This window comes from Falco peregrinus, chromosome 6 (assembly GCF_023634155.1).
Source record: "Falco peregrinus isolate bFalPer1 chromosome 6, bFalPer1.pri, whole genome shotgun sequence".
NCBI classification, from domain to species: domain Eukaryota; kingdom Metazoa; phylum Chordata; class Aves; order Falconiformes; family Falconidae; genus Falco; species Falco peregrinus.
The window spans coordinates 58,389,570-58,404,554 of record NC_073726.1 but is presented as its reverse complement, the minus strand read 5'-3'; the positions used below and the strand labels follow the sequence as shown (position 1 = coordinate 58,404,554).

At 58.0% G+C, this 14,985-nt stretch overlaps 1 protein-coding gene across 1 annotated transcript; it reads right to left on the bottom strand.

The window, feature by feature from the left end:
• Positions 1-4,100: 4,100 nt before the first annotated feature.
• Positions 4,101-14,985, bottom strand: NPTXR (neuronal pentraxin receptor). Its single transcript, XM_013295544.3, has 5 exons — positions 14,160-14,985; positions 7,153-7,375; positions 6,766-7,010; positions 6,263-6,442; positions 4,101-5,846 (listed from the first exon to the last, which is right to left on the bottom strand). The coding sequence occupies exons 1-5, from the start codon at positions 14,730-14,732 to the stop codon at positions 5,622-5,624; spliced, it is 1,446 nt and encodes a 481-aa protein (XP_013150998.2). The 5' UTR covers positions 14,733-14,985; the 3' UTR covers positions 4,101-5,621.

Sequence of the window (14,985 nt, the reverse complement as noted above, 5' to 3'; positions counted from 1 at the left end):
AGATAGGAACACCATGTTGCTGTGTTCTTTGTGAATGTGGTGGGTTATACAGCAGGGCTGCAAGGTAGAGAAGCCTCCTGACAAAGGGGAGCATCCTACTGGCCTGTCTCCATCTGCTGTGGCTTAGCAAAATGCGAGCTGTTAATTTCTAGACCCTCAAGTGCAGGGTTTCTGCAGGCTGCCTCTCTACAACGCTGCAAACTGTTCAAAGCCTTGTTAGGCTGACACAGGTAATGTACTGGTCCCTTAGCTGCTAGTACAAAAGGCAGATACATGGCTGGCTTCGTGTCACCCCATCTTTAGTTTCCATACTGAGCAACCATGTGCCCATCTGTAGGTGAAGGTAAATTCAGAGCAAGGGCCTGATTCACCTCTCTGGATCTGTAGGGACCTCTGACCATTGCTGTGCTCTGGGTGGTCCTTTCTTATTTGCCACTAATCGCAGATGAAAACTCTTCCAGCCCTTTGCCTTTGGCAGCCACGGTGAAGTGCATTAAAAAAAAGAAGTGCCATTTGCCACCTGACGTTAGATTGTGTAGTACTCCTTGGCTGAGAAACAGAAATGTAGCTGCTGTCTGCAATATGTATATATATGTATATACATATACACACACTATATATATATATACACTGCCCCACCTTTTTTTTAGTTATCTCCATCATTAATGGTAGGAAGAGACTGGACAGCAGGCTGACTTTTCATCAGGTGGAGGGCACCCACAGACTCTCTCTTTTCGTGGCTGCTTCTGGTCAGGTTTTGAGACCTCCCTATCATCCCCATGGGCACAGGCCCTGCTGTGCCCCATCTCCTCTCTGCAATAAAGCAGGGGGCTAGAGATTGCTGTCCTGCCTCTCGGCTGCAACCTGGAGGCTGGGCACTGCTCTACACAGCCTTGGGTAGTACCAGAGGGCCCGGGCTGGGGACATGGGACACACTGAGGTCCGCCCTACAGCTGTACCAGGGTGCGTAAGATGGTTGCAGGTCTCTGGAGGCAGACGTGCTCAGGAGGTCCCAGGAGGATGCTGATGCCGTATTTCACTGGATCAGAGCCCCAATGTCTTGCGTTGAGCTGAGGGAAGGCAGGGATGAGGACACTGGTGTGCAGAAACAGCTGCTGAAAGCAGCCCAGCCCTCTGCTCCAGAGGAGAAAGCAACCTGTTTTGAGACAGGTGGATCCCCTGGTCTGCTGGACAAGCCAGCGCCCCATGTGTGGTCCTATAGCTACTACCTCTAGTAACAGCTGATACCTCTGGTAAGGTCTGCTGCTGAAGCATTAGCAGCCATGCGGGGGCCGTTCCCGCACCAGATGCTCTGGAAGCACAGCGTATTCCCCGTGCAAGGCGCTGCACGAGTCTTAATGAGCCTTCCTGGCTCCGGGAGGGAGTGCAGGAGGCTCCCGACAGGATGGAGGAGCACAAGAAGGCAATTAAGGCAGCCCCCCATTGCTAGGGCAGTGCAGGTAATGGGGTCTTTGAAAGTGTCACCTCCTGGCAACAAAGTATGGGCTGGCTTGACCTTGTTTGAGGGGACTGGGAGGTTGACATGTCACAGGGACCTGTGACTTGTGAGCCCAAAGCTGAGGCTGCAGGTGTCAGGGAGCACAAGAGCTCCCCGAAGCCCACTCCAAGGTGGGGGTCCCAGGGCTGCCCATGTCCCCAGGGAGGCAGAGCCTACATGGCTGATGGTGCCCTCTGGAAAGCCAGGCAACGGCTGAAGGAGTTCAGGAACTGCAGCATTTTCTTTTCAAACCTGATAATTAGTAGCCATCAGACCTGAAGGTTTCCCATTCCCATGTTTGACCTGGTTATCGCCACTGCAGGCCAAAGCCCTTCCAGGGCAGGGTGGTTGAGTCTGGCTAAGTCCTTGGCCTGCAGAAAGCAGCGGTGAGTCCTGGAGGTTAGGAAGGGAAATGGTAGTCCCGTTCCTCCCCTCAAAGCGTGTTAACAGCCCTTTGGTGGGGAGATAGAGAGCATGCCGGTGGTATCCATTGCATCCACCTGTTTCCCCCGCCACCTCCTCTGGTGCCAGCGCCCGCTGAACTGCCATGTGTCCCCTGCCTCTGCTTTGCCCACCTCTTGGGTTTCCTCCGTTTCTTTCCCACCCCATCTTAGGTATCCGGACACAACGCAGCATCCCAGCTGAGCAGACCTACCCAGACCACAGAACCTTCTCTGGGTGGTCGTTAAAAAGTTCCTTCTTTACACCCCCAATAGTAACTTTGTTGTTCCTCCTCTGTTCTTCATGTGATGTGTTGTTTTCCAGCCAGCTGCCCTTAGGCGCAGGACTTCTCCTGAGTGCTCCTGGTTAATTTAGAAGCAAGCAATATGTTTAAGTCATTGTAATTGCGTCTTCCAGCCAGCAATGCCATTGATTTGTTGTTTCCACCTTTTAAGCCCTGTCGCAGGTTTGCAGCTCTTGCAAGGCTTGGCTTACCAAAAATAAATGGTCCCTTCTTGCTCTTCTCCCCAGATGGGTGAGAAGCAGCCACTGCTTCCCCCACAGAGTCAGTGCAGGATGGAAATCAAATATTTATTCCTACTCTTGATCTTCTGTCTCCTAACCAGGTTCCAATCTCTCCGTAATACCTTCGGTTCCTGAAGAGCTTTATGTGGAGGTGTTTACTGTAAGCTTTTAAAATGTCCAGATAAATTACATCAATTTTTCTTGTGTCCCTCCTGATCTGCCCAGCTGGCTGTGAACCTCTGTGGGGAGAGGAGGTTACCCTGCAGAAGCTGTGCCACCGGGCTCCCCCCTTTCTCTCATCCCAGACATGACAGATCCAGGCATCCTGGGGACACAGCTGGGGTTGGGATCACACCAGCATCATCTGGTGGGGAGCCAGAGGGCAGCATAGAAGTCCCTGCCTGAGCGTCTCCTGGCGTCCCCTTTGGTTCTGCTTTTTCTGAGGGGTTTACACAGGTTTTGGTGTGGGCTGTGTTTCCAGACTCCGGAGGAGACTGGTTTTATGCCAATAGCCTACATCAGCGGCTAGACTGTTTCCATCCTTGTTTATCCTCCTGCATGTCTTCTGCGTTGGCCAGCAGACCCAAAAACCCCCTTGCAGGGCTCCTGGAGTTTTAATAGGAGAGTCTTCTGAACCAGTCTTGCCCCTATTTCACCTCCTCCTAAGTTTTTGACCCCAGAAATGGTTTTGGACATTTATTTCCTCCTCTAAAAAGTGCTGTCTTTCCTAATTATGCTGCTGCTGTTTGGGCATGCAGGCAGAGGTCACCTGTTGAACCGCCTCCTGTTAGTGATGTGGGGGTGAGCCTCCAGCTCAGCAAAGCCCTTGAGCATATGCTCCAGCTGAAGTACGTACTCAGAGTTAATGTCTTCTTCAAAAAAACCCTCAACTTTGAAGAGACGGGCTGAAGATGAGAGCTCCAGACTTTGTTTTACAGCATTAAATACCCTCCAGAAGGAGAAGTGGGAGCTGGGGGGATGGTTCTGACTCAGTAAGGAGACCCTACTGGCACACCAGCAATGGCAGGGCCCTGGGGTAAACTGAGTCTTCTGGCTTTATGCTCTATTTTCCCCAAATATTGGTGAGGTTATATCTTTCCTAGGAGGGCCAGGACTCACTGAGGGGCAAAAGCATTGTGCAGACCTGGCCACACTTGCTCTAGAATAGGTGGCTCCAACAGCCGTGCCAAGGGTGAACCAGCTTATGCCTAGCTAGGTCAGGAACTCATTACTGGTATAAACTTAGACTGGGCATGAGCTCCTTGCCATCACAGTCTGACTTGGAGGCTGTGGTTTTCTCCTGGGTTTTGCTTCCCTGTTGTCAGGATGGGGGTTCTTCTTCCATGGGGAGTTGCTTCCCCCAGCCCCGCAGCAGCAGCCTGTACCCCATGCTGCTCCACCACAGGGCAGATGAGAGGTGCCCAAACTGTGACTGTGACACCACCATGACCCCCCCAGGGCAATGCTACCCAGCCTCTCGCAATGATATTTCTGTAATGCCAGCTATGCAGCTGCAGGCCTGTCCACCTCCCTCCAGGGATGCCACCCTAAGCATCCCGGGGAAGGACACCCCGGCTTGGGCTGGCTGGTCCCCTCTGTCCCTGCAGTGACCTCACACCCCACAGGAGGCTTGAACAGAAAATGTCACGTTTATTGTTCACGATCAACTTTACAAAAGAAATGCCCCAACATGGGTGCGCATCAGGGGCTCCTTTCACAAACGTGCATTAGAGAAAGCGCGTGAGCGAGCAAGGAAGAGGGGACAACTCGGCGGGGTGCATGAAGGTCACAGTGTTTCCCACTTGGCACGAGGGCTGCGCCCTGCCCCCACGCATCCCCCCGCAGTGGGCTGAGCTGCCCCACTGCCGGCGGGGACCCTGCGGGGGGGTGATGCGGGTGGCAGGGCTGTCCCCTCTGCCTGCTTCACCTCCCCCCGGTGCAGGAGCAGCTGTTGCTGAAAGCACGAAGTAGGACTTGGGGTCGCAGGGGAGCACTGGAAGCTGGACACTGGGCTGAGCAACCATGAAACCCCCGAAATAACCCTCTCCCCCCTGGACACATACACGTGTGCACACACACATGTATTGAGACATTGGTGACCATGCGGCATGGAAACAGTGTATTCTCAGGCACTCCATGGGGAAAATACTAGCCCACTCCATCACCCCTCCAGTTCCAAGGCTGGCAGCAGCCCTGTCCTTGGCCAGGAGCAGCTCAAAGCAGGGGAGCCAGGTGGAGGCAAGGGCAGCAGCCCAACCCAGCACGCAAAAGGCCAGGGATGGGCAGCAAGGCTCCTCTGGCCACCATCATCCTCTGTCTCTTTTTTTTTTTTTTTTTTTTTTTGCTTGATTTTGTTCCCTTTAATGGCAGTGCTGCACTCTTTCCCCCTCAGCCAGGGATGGACGAGATGCTTTGCCCCTTCTCCCCATTCCCTTGGTGGCCAACCGACCCCCCCAGCTTGGGAGGGGAGGGCTTGCTCTGCTTGCCTCTGCCTTGAAAGCCTGTCTCCCCTTAGGCAGTCCTGCCCAAACAGGCAGTAGAGGCAGGGGAAGGGGCACAGGGAGGGTGAGCAATGTCTCGCCAACCCTCTGCCATCTTCCCTCAGCCTCCTCGGGGCTGTGCTGGGAAAACCAGGGTGACAGGAGAAGAAGGAATGGGGTCAGAGGGGAAGATGCTCCCAGCCGAGTCTTTGGGCTCATTTGGAGTACAGACTCACAAGACCAGATAGTGGGGCACTAGAAATAAACGGGGAAAGGGGATGTGCTTGGGAGAGAAGGGGGAGGGGCACACGCTGGCATCCCGCTAAGGCTGGACCGTGCTTGGGGCAGACGGAGGTCTCCTTCCCACTCATTGGGGCTGACAAAGTGGGGAGCCTCGCTGTACCAGAGACACCTGTGGGTATGGTGGTGTCCTCCTGAAACAGAAGCGTCGCAGGGTAACACCCAGGGGAAGGCATGCCAGGACGGGGGACAAGCCGCGCCACCAGCGTGGGGACAAGAAGGAGGATGCCAGGGGAACCCCTCCCTCCCAGGACACCAGCGCGGGGGGCTTGAGCATCGCCCTGATGAGGCTTGGTAGTCTGGGAGGGGAGAAAGGGGCTCCCTGCTTCGGGGCTGCCACTGGGCTCCTTGGCGCTGCAGAGCGGGTGAGGGGCTGCTCATGCCTTCCTCCCTTCCTCACAGGCAGCGAAGTCCCCCTTGCTGGCACCCCCAAAGACCTCCACCGCCTGGTCGTCCCACTGGATCACGTTGCCTTGGAGGTGGGAGGTGCAGTTGGCCAAGCCCAGGATCTCTGCTGGTGCCAGCATGTGGTCCCACACACTGAACTGCGCCAGCTCCCCCACGAAGGCCTGGGTGGCATCAAAGCGGCCACCCAGCGTGTCCTGGCAAAGAGCAAGAGAGGTGATGGAACGGGGATGGGGACAGGAGAAGGAACATGCATCCAGTGGGCAAGGGGAGAGGGAGAAGTATCGGGAGAAGCAGAGCAAGATGCCCAATAGCAAGGATTGGAGGGGATGGATGCATGGAGGAGATGCAAGATGACAAGGCGGGGAGCAAATGGAGGACAGAGGGACAGGGAGAGGGAAGAGGAAAAGACAGTGAGTGTCCGTGGCCTGCCCAGAGGTGGGATGAGCAGGCAGGATTGCCCCTTGCCCAAGATGCCAATGCGCCATGCTGAATGGTCCTGCCAATGCCACCCCCAGCCCTTGCCCCATTTGGGGGCTGCCCCCTGCTCCCCAGCTGGCTTCATGACGGAGCGATGCAAACTAGCAGCTCTCAATGTTGTGCTGGCACTTACCTGCTCCTGGCCCAGGATGACGACACCCTGGGGCTTGATGGCATGCCAGGAGGCCAGGTTCTCACCAGCACCTCGCTGCTCACCGTCCTGGTACGCTGACCACTTGCCATCCCGGGTGGTCCATGCCACACAGACATGGTGCCAGGCCTTGTCCTTCAGGCTCAGTGGCAGCTGGGCAACCTTGGAAAGAAGAGCAAGAGCCCGGCACTCGGTGCAAATGCTGGGGGACCCCAGTGTCTCTCCAGCCCCTTGCAGAGCAAGAAGTGTGCCCCCAAAGCAGTGGCACCCCAAATTCTACAGACATCCCAATGTGCTGCTTCTCCCTCTCAAATCCCACCACAACGTGCCATCCTCCCCATCCTCCTGCCTCCCCCTTCCCTCCCAATCCCTTCCTCCCAGCTCCCCTACATCAGTACCCCCAGGAGCATCATTTCCAGGGGGGGCTGAAGCAGGGGAGATGAGGGCAGGGGCTTCCCTCTTGCCCCTCCTGTGGCTGGGCTGACCTTGTCATTGATGAGCAGCTCCAGGGGGTTGCTGCCCCACTCCAGCAGCACGATCTCATTGGCTTGGCTTGGGACAGAGTAGGAGAAAGGGGTGCCAAGCCCTGCCAGGGCCTTGGACTTCAGCCACATGCAGATGGTGAAGGCGTAGAGCTCAGGCAGGCTCTTCTTCATGCGGGCATACATGTAGTTATTCTGCACTGGGATGGTCACCTTGAAGGCATCGGGAGGGCTGTAGCCTGGTGGTCCTACATGCCAAGGATAGGGAGGAGAGAGGAGGGTCAGCACCCATCATTGGGATGAGGGCAGCCTGTCCTGGGGCTCTCCTGGAGATGCACCTGGGGGTAGGGACCCCCTGCACCACCTCCATCTCCACCGGGCAGGACTCACCGTGCTCCAGCTCTGTCACCCGGTTCTGGAGGGAATTCAGTTCCTTCTCGATGTCATGCTGCTGCTGGCTGCGGTCAGTGCTGGCAGCCTGGCGCTCCTTCTGCAAAGTCAGGATCTTGGAGAGGAGCTGCTCCTCCAGCTGCTCCATCTTGGTGTGGAGGGCATCGCGAGTGAGCGCTGGGGCAGTGGGTGCCGAGCCGTTGGTGCGGGGTGGCAGCTCCTGCTGCACTCAGCAGCAGGCATGACGAAAGGGAAAGGAGGGAGGAAAGAGAAAAATCAGCACAGTGTCACTGTAAGAGGTTAAATAAGGACACATCCAGCTTGCACTACCACAGGGAGTGCATCAACCACAACCCCATATCTCCAAGAGCCTCCATGTGACTTTGACTCTCCCCTCTCAGAGCCTCCCCTGAGTTTGTTACTGCAAAATGAAGCTTGGTTGTTCTTAATGACTTTCTGCCACTTCAGAGACAGAGCAGTGATGGGACACAGGAGCACTTGGGTCATCTCTTGGCTCTGCTCCTGCAGGCAGCCTCGCACAAGGTGGGAACAATGTGGAAAGGAGCTTGGAGCTCCCCTCCCCACTGCTGGTGAGGCTGCTTCCGCACTGCCGGTGCATTAACATCACATAATGGGGCTTTAATCCTCTTAGCCCAGCTCAGCCGGTGTGCGGGGGTGTGTGCACACATGCCAGGTCGGCCAGGTAGCTCTCCATAAGCCAGCCTTTCCCAGGCCATCAGGATGCCACGGAGAAGTGGGGCCAGTGGCCAGGGTGTCATGTCTCTGGTCCTCGAGACATGACCCATCACCTGGGGACATCAAGCATGTCTTGTCCCATCAGGGTTAAAACACAGACCAAAACTCTTTTCTTGGCTGATCCAAACCCCAGCGCCTCATGAAGATGCTTCCAGCTGCTACAGCATCCTGCAAAGATCCCAGATCCCATCCCAGCTGGAAGAAAACCAGGCTGGAAGGGAGCAGGTGGCCCTTTGCCATGCTTCTGGGGTTTCTCCGGAAATAAAAGCCCTCTCCCTTCCCCATATCCTTGGGATGTTAGGCTCTTTGCCATGAGCTTGGAAAGATGGTGACCACCTTCTCCATGCTGCCAGACCTTCCTGAAGGTACCAGAGTGGCCATGGTGAACCTGCCTTAGCCTCTGCCAGACCGAAGGCCAAGGCAGGGCTTACCATGGCTGCTCCAGCACCCAGGGGGGTCTGCATAGCTGCTTCAGCCCTGGACATTCACACAGCTTATGCTGGTGGGACATGGGGTGATGCCATCCCTGCTGATCAGGCTAAGCCTCCTCCCAGCCTCGGAGCTGGCCTGGAGGAGGTGACCATGCTCATCTGTGGTTGTGGCTTACAACTTTTTCTTCTTCCCTATATCCCATTTTTCCAGGATGGACAGGACCTGATGATCATGCATACAAAGGTGAAGGGGAGAAAGCCCACCGATGTCACCACCTATCTTTGCTATCCATCATGAACCACAGGGGAAAGAAGAAGGCTGGAGGAAAGCTGGGGTCGGCCAGGCAGTATGCAACCTTGGCAGATGGGAACAGCAGGGAGAAGCTAGCAGCGAGAGGGAAAGTGAGATGGTGTTAGTGTGAGCACAAACAGCCCCGCACTGGGCAGCGACACACTCAGGCTGCAAATAAGAGGGAGGCTGTGATGCTCTAGGGTCTGAAAGAGCCTCCAGTGGGGTCTGCTGGGGCAAACCCACAGGTTACGTGAGGAAAATCAATGTGGACAACCAAAACTCAGCAAGGAAAGTGAGGTGGCACAGGGGACATCTGCCAGCCCTCATCAAACACCATCTCTCGCTGCCAGCTTGCTCCGGTGCCGCTGAGTATGCTCTCGCTGAGAACAAAACCTCTCTGGGAAGGGAAAAGCACCTGGCAAAGGGCATCCTACCTTTGGTCTCTGTAAAACAGGGAGGGCTTAGACAACGGGGAAGGGGCTTGAGCACTTTTGGGGGAGTGGGTCTTGGAGACCCACTGGTGCAGCTGGCTGAAAGGCAGGGCAGGGATGGCAGGAAGGAAAGGTGAGTGGAAAGGTTAACTCTCATCCTCCCAGCAGGGATAATTCCCACCCGGGGCTGCCCATGCTCACATCCAAGCAGAGCTGGCTGTGTTGGCAGGGGGCAGTGCAGGTAGGATAGGGTCGCCTTTGCCTCTTTGTCTGCATCCTGCAGGCTCCGAGAGCTTTTCTCATCCCATCAGGCTGCCTGGCTGTGGTGGAGGCTGGCACGCTTTGCTTCTGTCTGCCGCACGCTTTGATTGCTCGAGCTGCGGGTTTGGAGCCTACGTCCCTGCTTTCATGCACGGCTCCATCTGTTAATGACGAAAAAAGAAAAGGCTGGGAGCTTTTGTCGCTCTCGCTAGCCCCTGATAGCCTGCACTACATTATTTAGTAGTGACTGAGCGGTTTTTTTCCTCTCCTTCCTCCTGCTTTTCTCCCTGCTGCTATTTTCTTCCCTCTGTAACTTTTTTCCCTATGGCTTTTTCATTTCTCTGGCTTCGAAGCATCTCCTCTGGTTGCTCCCCTCCACACACATACATGCTCTCTCCCCTTTTGGTCAGTTCCTTCCCCCTTCCTTTTTCCCCCTCCATCTCTCTCTCCAGCTCTCCCTGGCCCTTCCAGCCCAGCAGCCAGGCCACTGATAGTTGGACCCATGTGGTCGGCTGAACCACTGCCAGCTCCATGTTCCTCCTGGCGAGGGATGCAGCTGGTACCCTCCTCCAGCAGTTTGAGGGCCACCGCATTGTCCCAGCAGACACCATCCCCACCCCAGGAGCCAGACCACGGCTGGCAGGAGACCAGACCTCCCCATACAAACCCATGTCGCTGGGATGTGCTAGGTGATCCTCCCAGTGCTGGGATGGGCTGCATCCCTTAACCATCCTCCGCATCTCTGAGCTGCCACTCGAGTATCTTTCTCCCAAATCAAATTATTTGCAAAATTATTGCTAGATGTGCAGCTGCTGTCTACCAGTGACCTTTGGGGAGGGGAGAGGAGGGGAAGCGCCTTCTCCCTGGTTGTTCAGCAGGCACCCGGCTTCCCATCTGCTGCCGTGCAGGCAGCAGGGGAGTGGGCAGTGGGTGCGGGGGAGGCTCGCTCAATGCTTTTTGGCCACCACAGCCACCAAAAAAAAAGATTGAAAGATGCCAGGTAATATTAATCACATTAAATGTCAGCGGGTGGGGCGGTGGGGGAAGGGAGCGGAAAGGGGGAGGCGGGGGCAGGGGGCTGCAGGGCCGGGGCAGCCACGTCAGCGTGTGCTCACTCAGGCTGTAGCCCTCAGTCGGCAAACGCACTTTGATTTATGTAAGGAGATCAGAGCCTCATTTACTAATGCACCAGCAAATCTGGGCCCCGATGCTCCCCCTCAGCCATCAGCACGCAAGTGCCCACCTTAGCTGCTCAGATGGGGTGGCCAGGACCACATGTTGATGCCCCAGCACATCCCACAGATCATGATGCTGAGCTGAGCACGTGCACATAGCATTCCCATTTCCTTTCCTGGAACCTCAAATCATCCCAGCTTGCCCACAGCTCTCCCATGGCCACTGCCACAGGATGGCACACCTACCACACCGGGGTTTTTCAGACCCTGCCACCTTTTCAGACACTTTTGGATCCAGGCAGGAGCTTTGGGGGTCATTAAACCCCCAGAAGGACTGCCCAGGGCAGGGGATGAGCAGGCATGCGTCAGCCTTTCCCTCCTCTTCCTCGTGAGAGAAGAGCTCGCTGCTGATTCCGTCCCCCTCAGATGTTATTAGCAGCCCAGGGCTGCCACAGTTTGGGGCTCTCCATCCCTGCTCTGCCGGAGATGGAGGTGTGAGGGAGACAACCAGCTTGCTCCCACTCCCATGCCCATACCTACAGGTTTCCTGCCAGAAGCTGGGTCGCCAGTCACAACGGCACAGCCGCATGCCGGCTAAGGAGCCAACGGGCTGTTACATTCAGCTAGGGCCAGGTCCCCCATAAAGCCTGTTGGGCTGTCCCCTCTCCCGCTCCCTTCCAAGGGATGACGGGGAGGAGCAGGGCATGTGCAACCTGGCACAGCCCAGGTGATTCCCCCCCTGCTCCAAAACTGCTCCATTTCCATTTGCAGCAGTAATTGAAAGTATGGAAAAGGAGCACCTGGGGGCCCGGGCTCTGCTCACCAAGATGCACCCAAGTGTACAGACGTATGTGTAGAGAGCCAGGGTAGACCCTTCAAAACTGGGAGGAAAAAGCCCAGCCAGGCTGCTGCACACAAGGGGAGGACGAGTGATGCCTTGAGGGGGCTAGGAGGAGGTGAGGGAAGGTACCCGGTGTGAATGCTGTGCCAGCACTAGCCTGTCCCCACCGAAATGGCAGGGCACAAAGAGTGAGCCTGTGGGGGCCCTCCCTGTGTCCCCCTTCCCTGGGAAACCCTGCCGCCACACCACCAAAATTAAGAATGAAATGATTTAATAGGGTTTTTGGCACATCATTGGATTAGATCAGCCATCTTCCACCAGCCCCCTCCCCGCAATCCCGGCTCCAGAGCCTCCCGTGGTAACCCCTGCTGGCAGATCTGCTGGGAGATGCCCTGGGACCCAGCCTTCCTGGGGAGGGGGCCCACAGCACTTTGTGTCATCCCTCTCCCAAGACTAGGTCACCCTGGGCTTCACCAGCATTTTGTCTCCTTTCCTCCCTCTGGGTTTTGCAGAGCCTCTGGCACACTGGTGGCCACCCTGGGACTGTCCCGAACCAGGTCACCTTTCGGGGTGATCACTGCCACCCTTTAGGAGAGCTGCAGGGGCTGGGGGTGCCCACCGTGCCATGTGGTACCCCAGGAAGGTTCCTGGGGCCAATGGATGGAGCTATGCAGGATGGAGAGGCACAGGTACCCCCCAGAGTACAAAAAGCAAAGCAAGCCGGGGAGGGAGGCCACAGGCAACCATCACCGCACAGCCAAGGTGTGACACTAGGGCTCGGCTGGCTGGGCTGTGGCTCTCACCAGGCCATCCCAGGTGATACATTAGAGCTGCCTGGAGCCAGGTCAGCCAAAGTCCAGCCCACCTGCGACATGCTGCCTTATTTCCTCAGTTCGCAGGGGAGATACAGTGCCCTGCGGCTCAGCCCGCCCTGCCGGGTACCCTTGAGACACTGGCAGTGCAAAAGGAAACATTTCTGGCAATGTGCCACTTGGCTTCCTCATCAGTAAGCATGTGCGTGAGCCTAAGCCTTGACCCAGCATTGCTTCAGGCTCCCTGGGCACACGTGAGAGCCTGCTCTGGGTCTTGTGAGCTTCACCATTCCCTACCCCAAACCTCCTGCCATTGCCAGAAAACCCAGGAGAGGGGCCAGGGCAGCTCATGGGTGATGCTGCCCCTTGGAGAAGGGGGAGAACATGGCCAGAGAGCAGCTAAAGGACTGATGCTCCCCAAGATTCAAACTGATGTGCTTGGGTACTGTCCCGCTGAGTATTGCCTGGTCCTCATGCACACACAAGTATGCATGTACAGGGGCTTATTTTTTCCCCCTTTATTTCTGGGTGAGCCTATCTGCTGTCTGCATGTGCATGTCTTAGCCCGGTTGTGTTATCCCACTTGTGGGAATCCATTTGTTTGGGGCTACAGGGGGGGTTCAGGGTGCCTCTGTCCCTCCCTTTGGCTGCATTGGGCTCTGGGCATCATGCTCAGCTGGGCTGCATGTCCCCCTCTCTCTGCACACATCTGGTATCCTTCTGTGTTTGTTTTTGTGCATGTGTGTATTACCCTGGCAGCTCACAGGTGCATCCTCTGTAGCTGGTCTCCAGCTCTTTTCCCTCCCGTGTGTGTGTTTACTTGCCTTTCCTCATCTTTCTGTCCCTGCCCATATCTCCATCCTCTACAATAATTCTCTCCCAGTCTCATTTCTGAGCCCATGACCTTAGTGGCTCTGAATTATCCACCTGTGACCTGCTGCTACTGCACCCATGTGGCTGTAGTGAGGAGGGCAGAAGGGCAAAGCTGGGGAAAGGGACCCCCATGGGGTGCTGCCTGACCCCCTGCTCCCAGTTCTGCACTCTGGGGAGGAGTGGAGAGGGCAACAGGGACCCAAATGGGAGGTTGAGAACTTGCTGGAGGCTCCTTACAGGTGGCTCTGGCCCCCAGCAGACCTCAGGGGATAACATAACCCCCAGAAAAGATGGGGCATCTGGAGCATCTCCCCTAAGGAAACCAGACAACCCCTCTGGCAGCTCTCATGTCCCCAAACTATTGCCCTGGCTGTGTCCTGCAACGTCTGCCAAGGTCTGTGCAACTGCTGAGCCCACATCAACCCAAATAAACGGACACACACACATACTGTCATCGGCCCCATCACAGGCACCGCGGCAGAGCCGACAGCGCTTCTAGCTTGCAGCCGGGCCAGGGCCGAGCCTGCTGGGCACACACTGCACAGCTGCTACAGAGTGGGGACAAGGGGTCCGCAGCCCAAGTACCAACAGCCCGATGCCACAGAGGCGGGCACAGCAAGCGGCTCCAGCTGCCCCCTTCTCTCCACAGCTCCTATGAACCGTGCAGGGAAGGGGTGCTGGCTTGCAGCGGGTGACACTGCGCTTCAGTTTGTGAGAAGTCCCACTCAAACCTGCGATGGCATCACGGCATCGGATGGGGTTTGCCTTTCTGCTAAAGGGCAGGACCTGGCTCAGAGCTGACGGCCTGCTCCAGTGGGGGCCTTGGCAGGTGCTGGGAGGCAAGCGGGGTGCCCTACATGGGTGCGGACGGGGTGGGGAGGGGGGTGTGTGTGAAGCAGGGCAGCCCTGCTCCTTGGGACCACCCTGCACAGAGGGAAGAGAACGGGGCCGAGACCTCCAGGAGGAGTGGGACAAGGACAGCCTTCCCCAAGCCTCGCAGGGGGGATGAGCTGGTCCAGGGTGTGTGTGGCTGCAGGCCCGGGGAACGGCACGCGTGGGAGCATCCCCCCGCCAGTCCCGGGAGCATCCTCCCCCCGGAGCACCCCTCCCCGAGCCCCGGGAGCAGCCCTCGCACCTCGATCCGGTCGATGCGGTCCTGGAGGGTGCGGACGGCCTCCTCCAGCTCCCGCACGGCGGGCGGCTCGGCAGGGGGGTGGCCCATGGTACCGGGACGCGGGGCGGCGCGGAGCCCGGCGGCGGGGGGGGCGGCGGCGGGAGGGGTCCGCAGGCCGCCCTCGCAGCGGCTGAGCTTGCCGGTGAGCTCCCGGATGGTCTCCTGGTCCATGCGGATCCGCTCCTTCTGCTCCAGCGCCGTGCGGCGCAGCTGGGCCGCCGCGCTGCGGAGCGCCAGCAGCTCCTCGGGGCCGGCGGCGGCGGCGGGGCCGGTGCCGGTGGCCGGGCACTCGGCGCTCAGCGGCGTGCAGACGAAGCGGCTGAAGAGCGGCGGCGGCGGCCCCCCCGGCAGGCGCGGCCCGGCGCTGGCCAGAGCCTCGGCGGGGCCGTGCAGCGCTCCCAGCCCCTTGTCGGCGGCGGGCAGGAGGGCGGCGGCGGCCGAGTCATTGTCGGCGGCAGCGGCGGCGGGCGCGGCGGTACCGGCCGGGTGGACGCTGGCGATGATGCAGATGATGGCCCCCAGGAAAGCCAGCATGCCCGCCGCCAGCAGCACCGCCAGAAACTTCAGGGTGGCAGCGGCGTGGGGGGCCCGAGCCCGCGGACGGCGAGAAAACAAAGCGGGCGGGGAGGGACGGAGGGATGGCGGGCGGCGGCCCGGAGGGAGCCGGCGAGGAAGGACGGTACCGGCAGCAACACCGGCGCCGGGGCCCCGGCGCGCCGCGCTTATATGTGCCGGGCGGCGCCGCGCTCCCCGCACCGCCCCCGCCGCCGCCGCCGCCCCCGCCCCG

What these genes read in the sequence shown, in the direction of transcription:
- NPTXR (XM_013295544.3), bottom strand. Translation starts at nt 14,732, where the DNA reads ATGCTGGCTTTCCTGGGGGCCATCATCTGCATCATCGCCAGCGTCCAC. An exon ending in GGTGACAGAGCTGGAGCACG is followed by an intron (nt 7,011 to 7,152) that starts GTGAGTCCTGCC and finishes CTTGGCATGTAG; the next exon opens with GACCACCAGGCTACAGCCCT. An exon ending in TCATCCTGGGCCAGGAGCAG is followed by an intron (nt 5,847 to 6,262) that starts GTAAGTGCCAGC and finishes GCTCTTTGCCAG; the next exon opens with GACACGCTGGGTGGCCGCTT.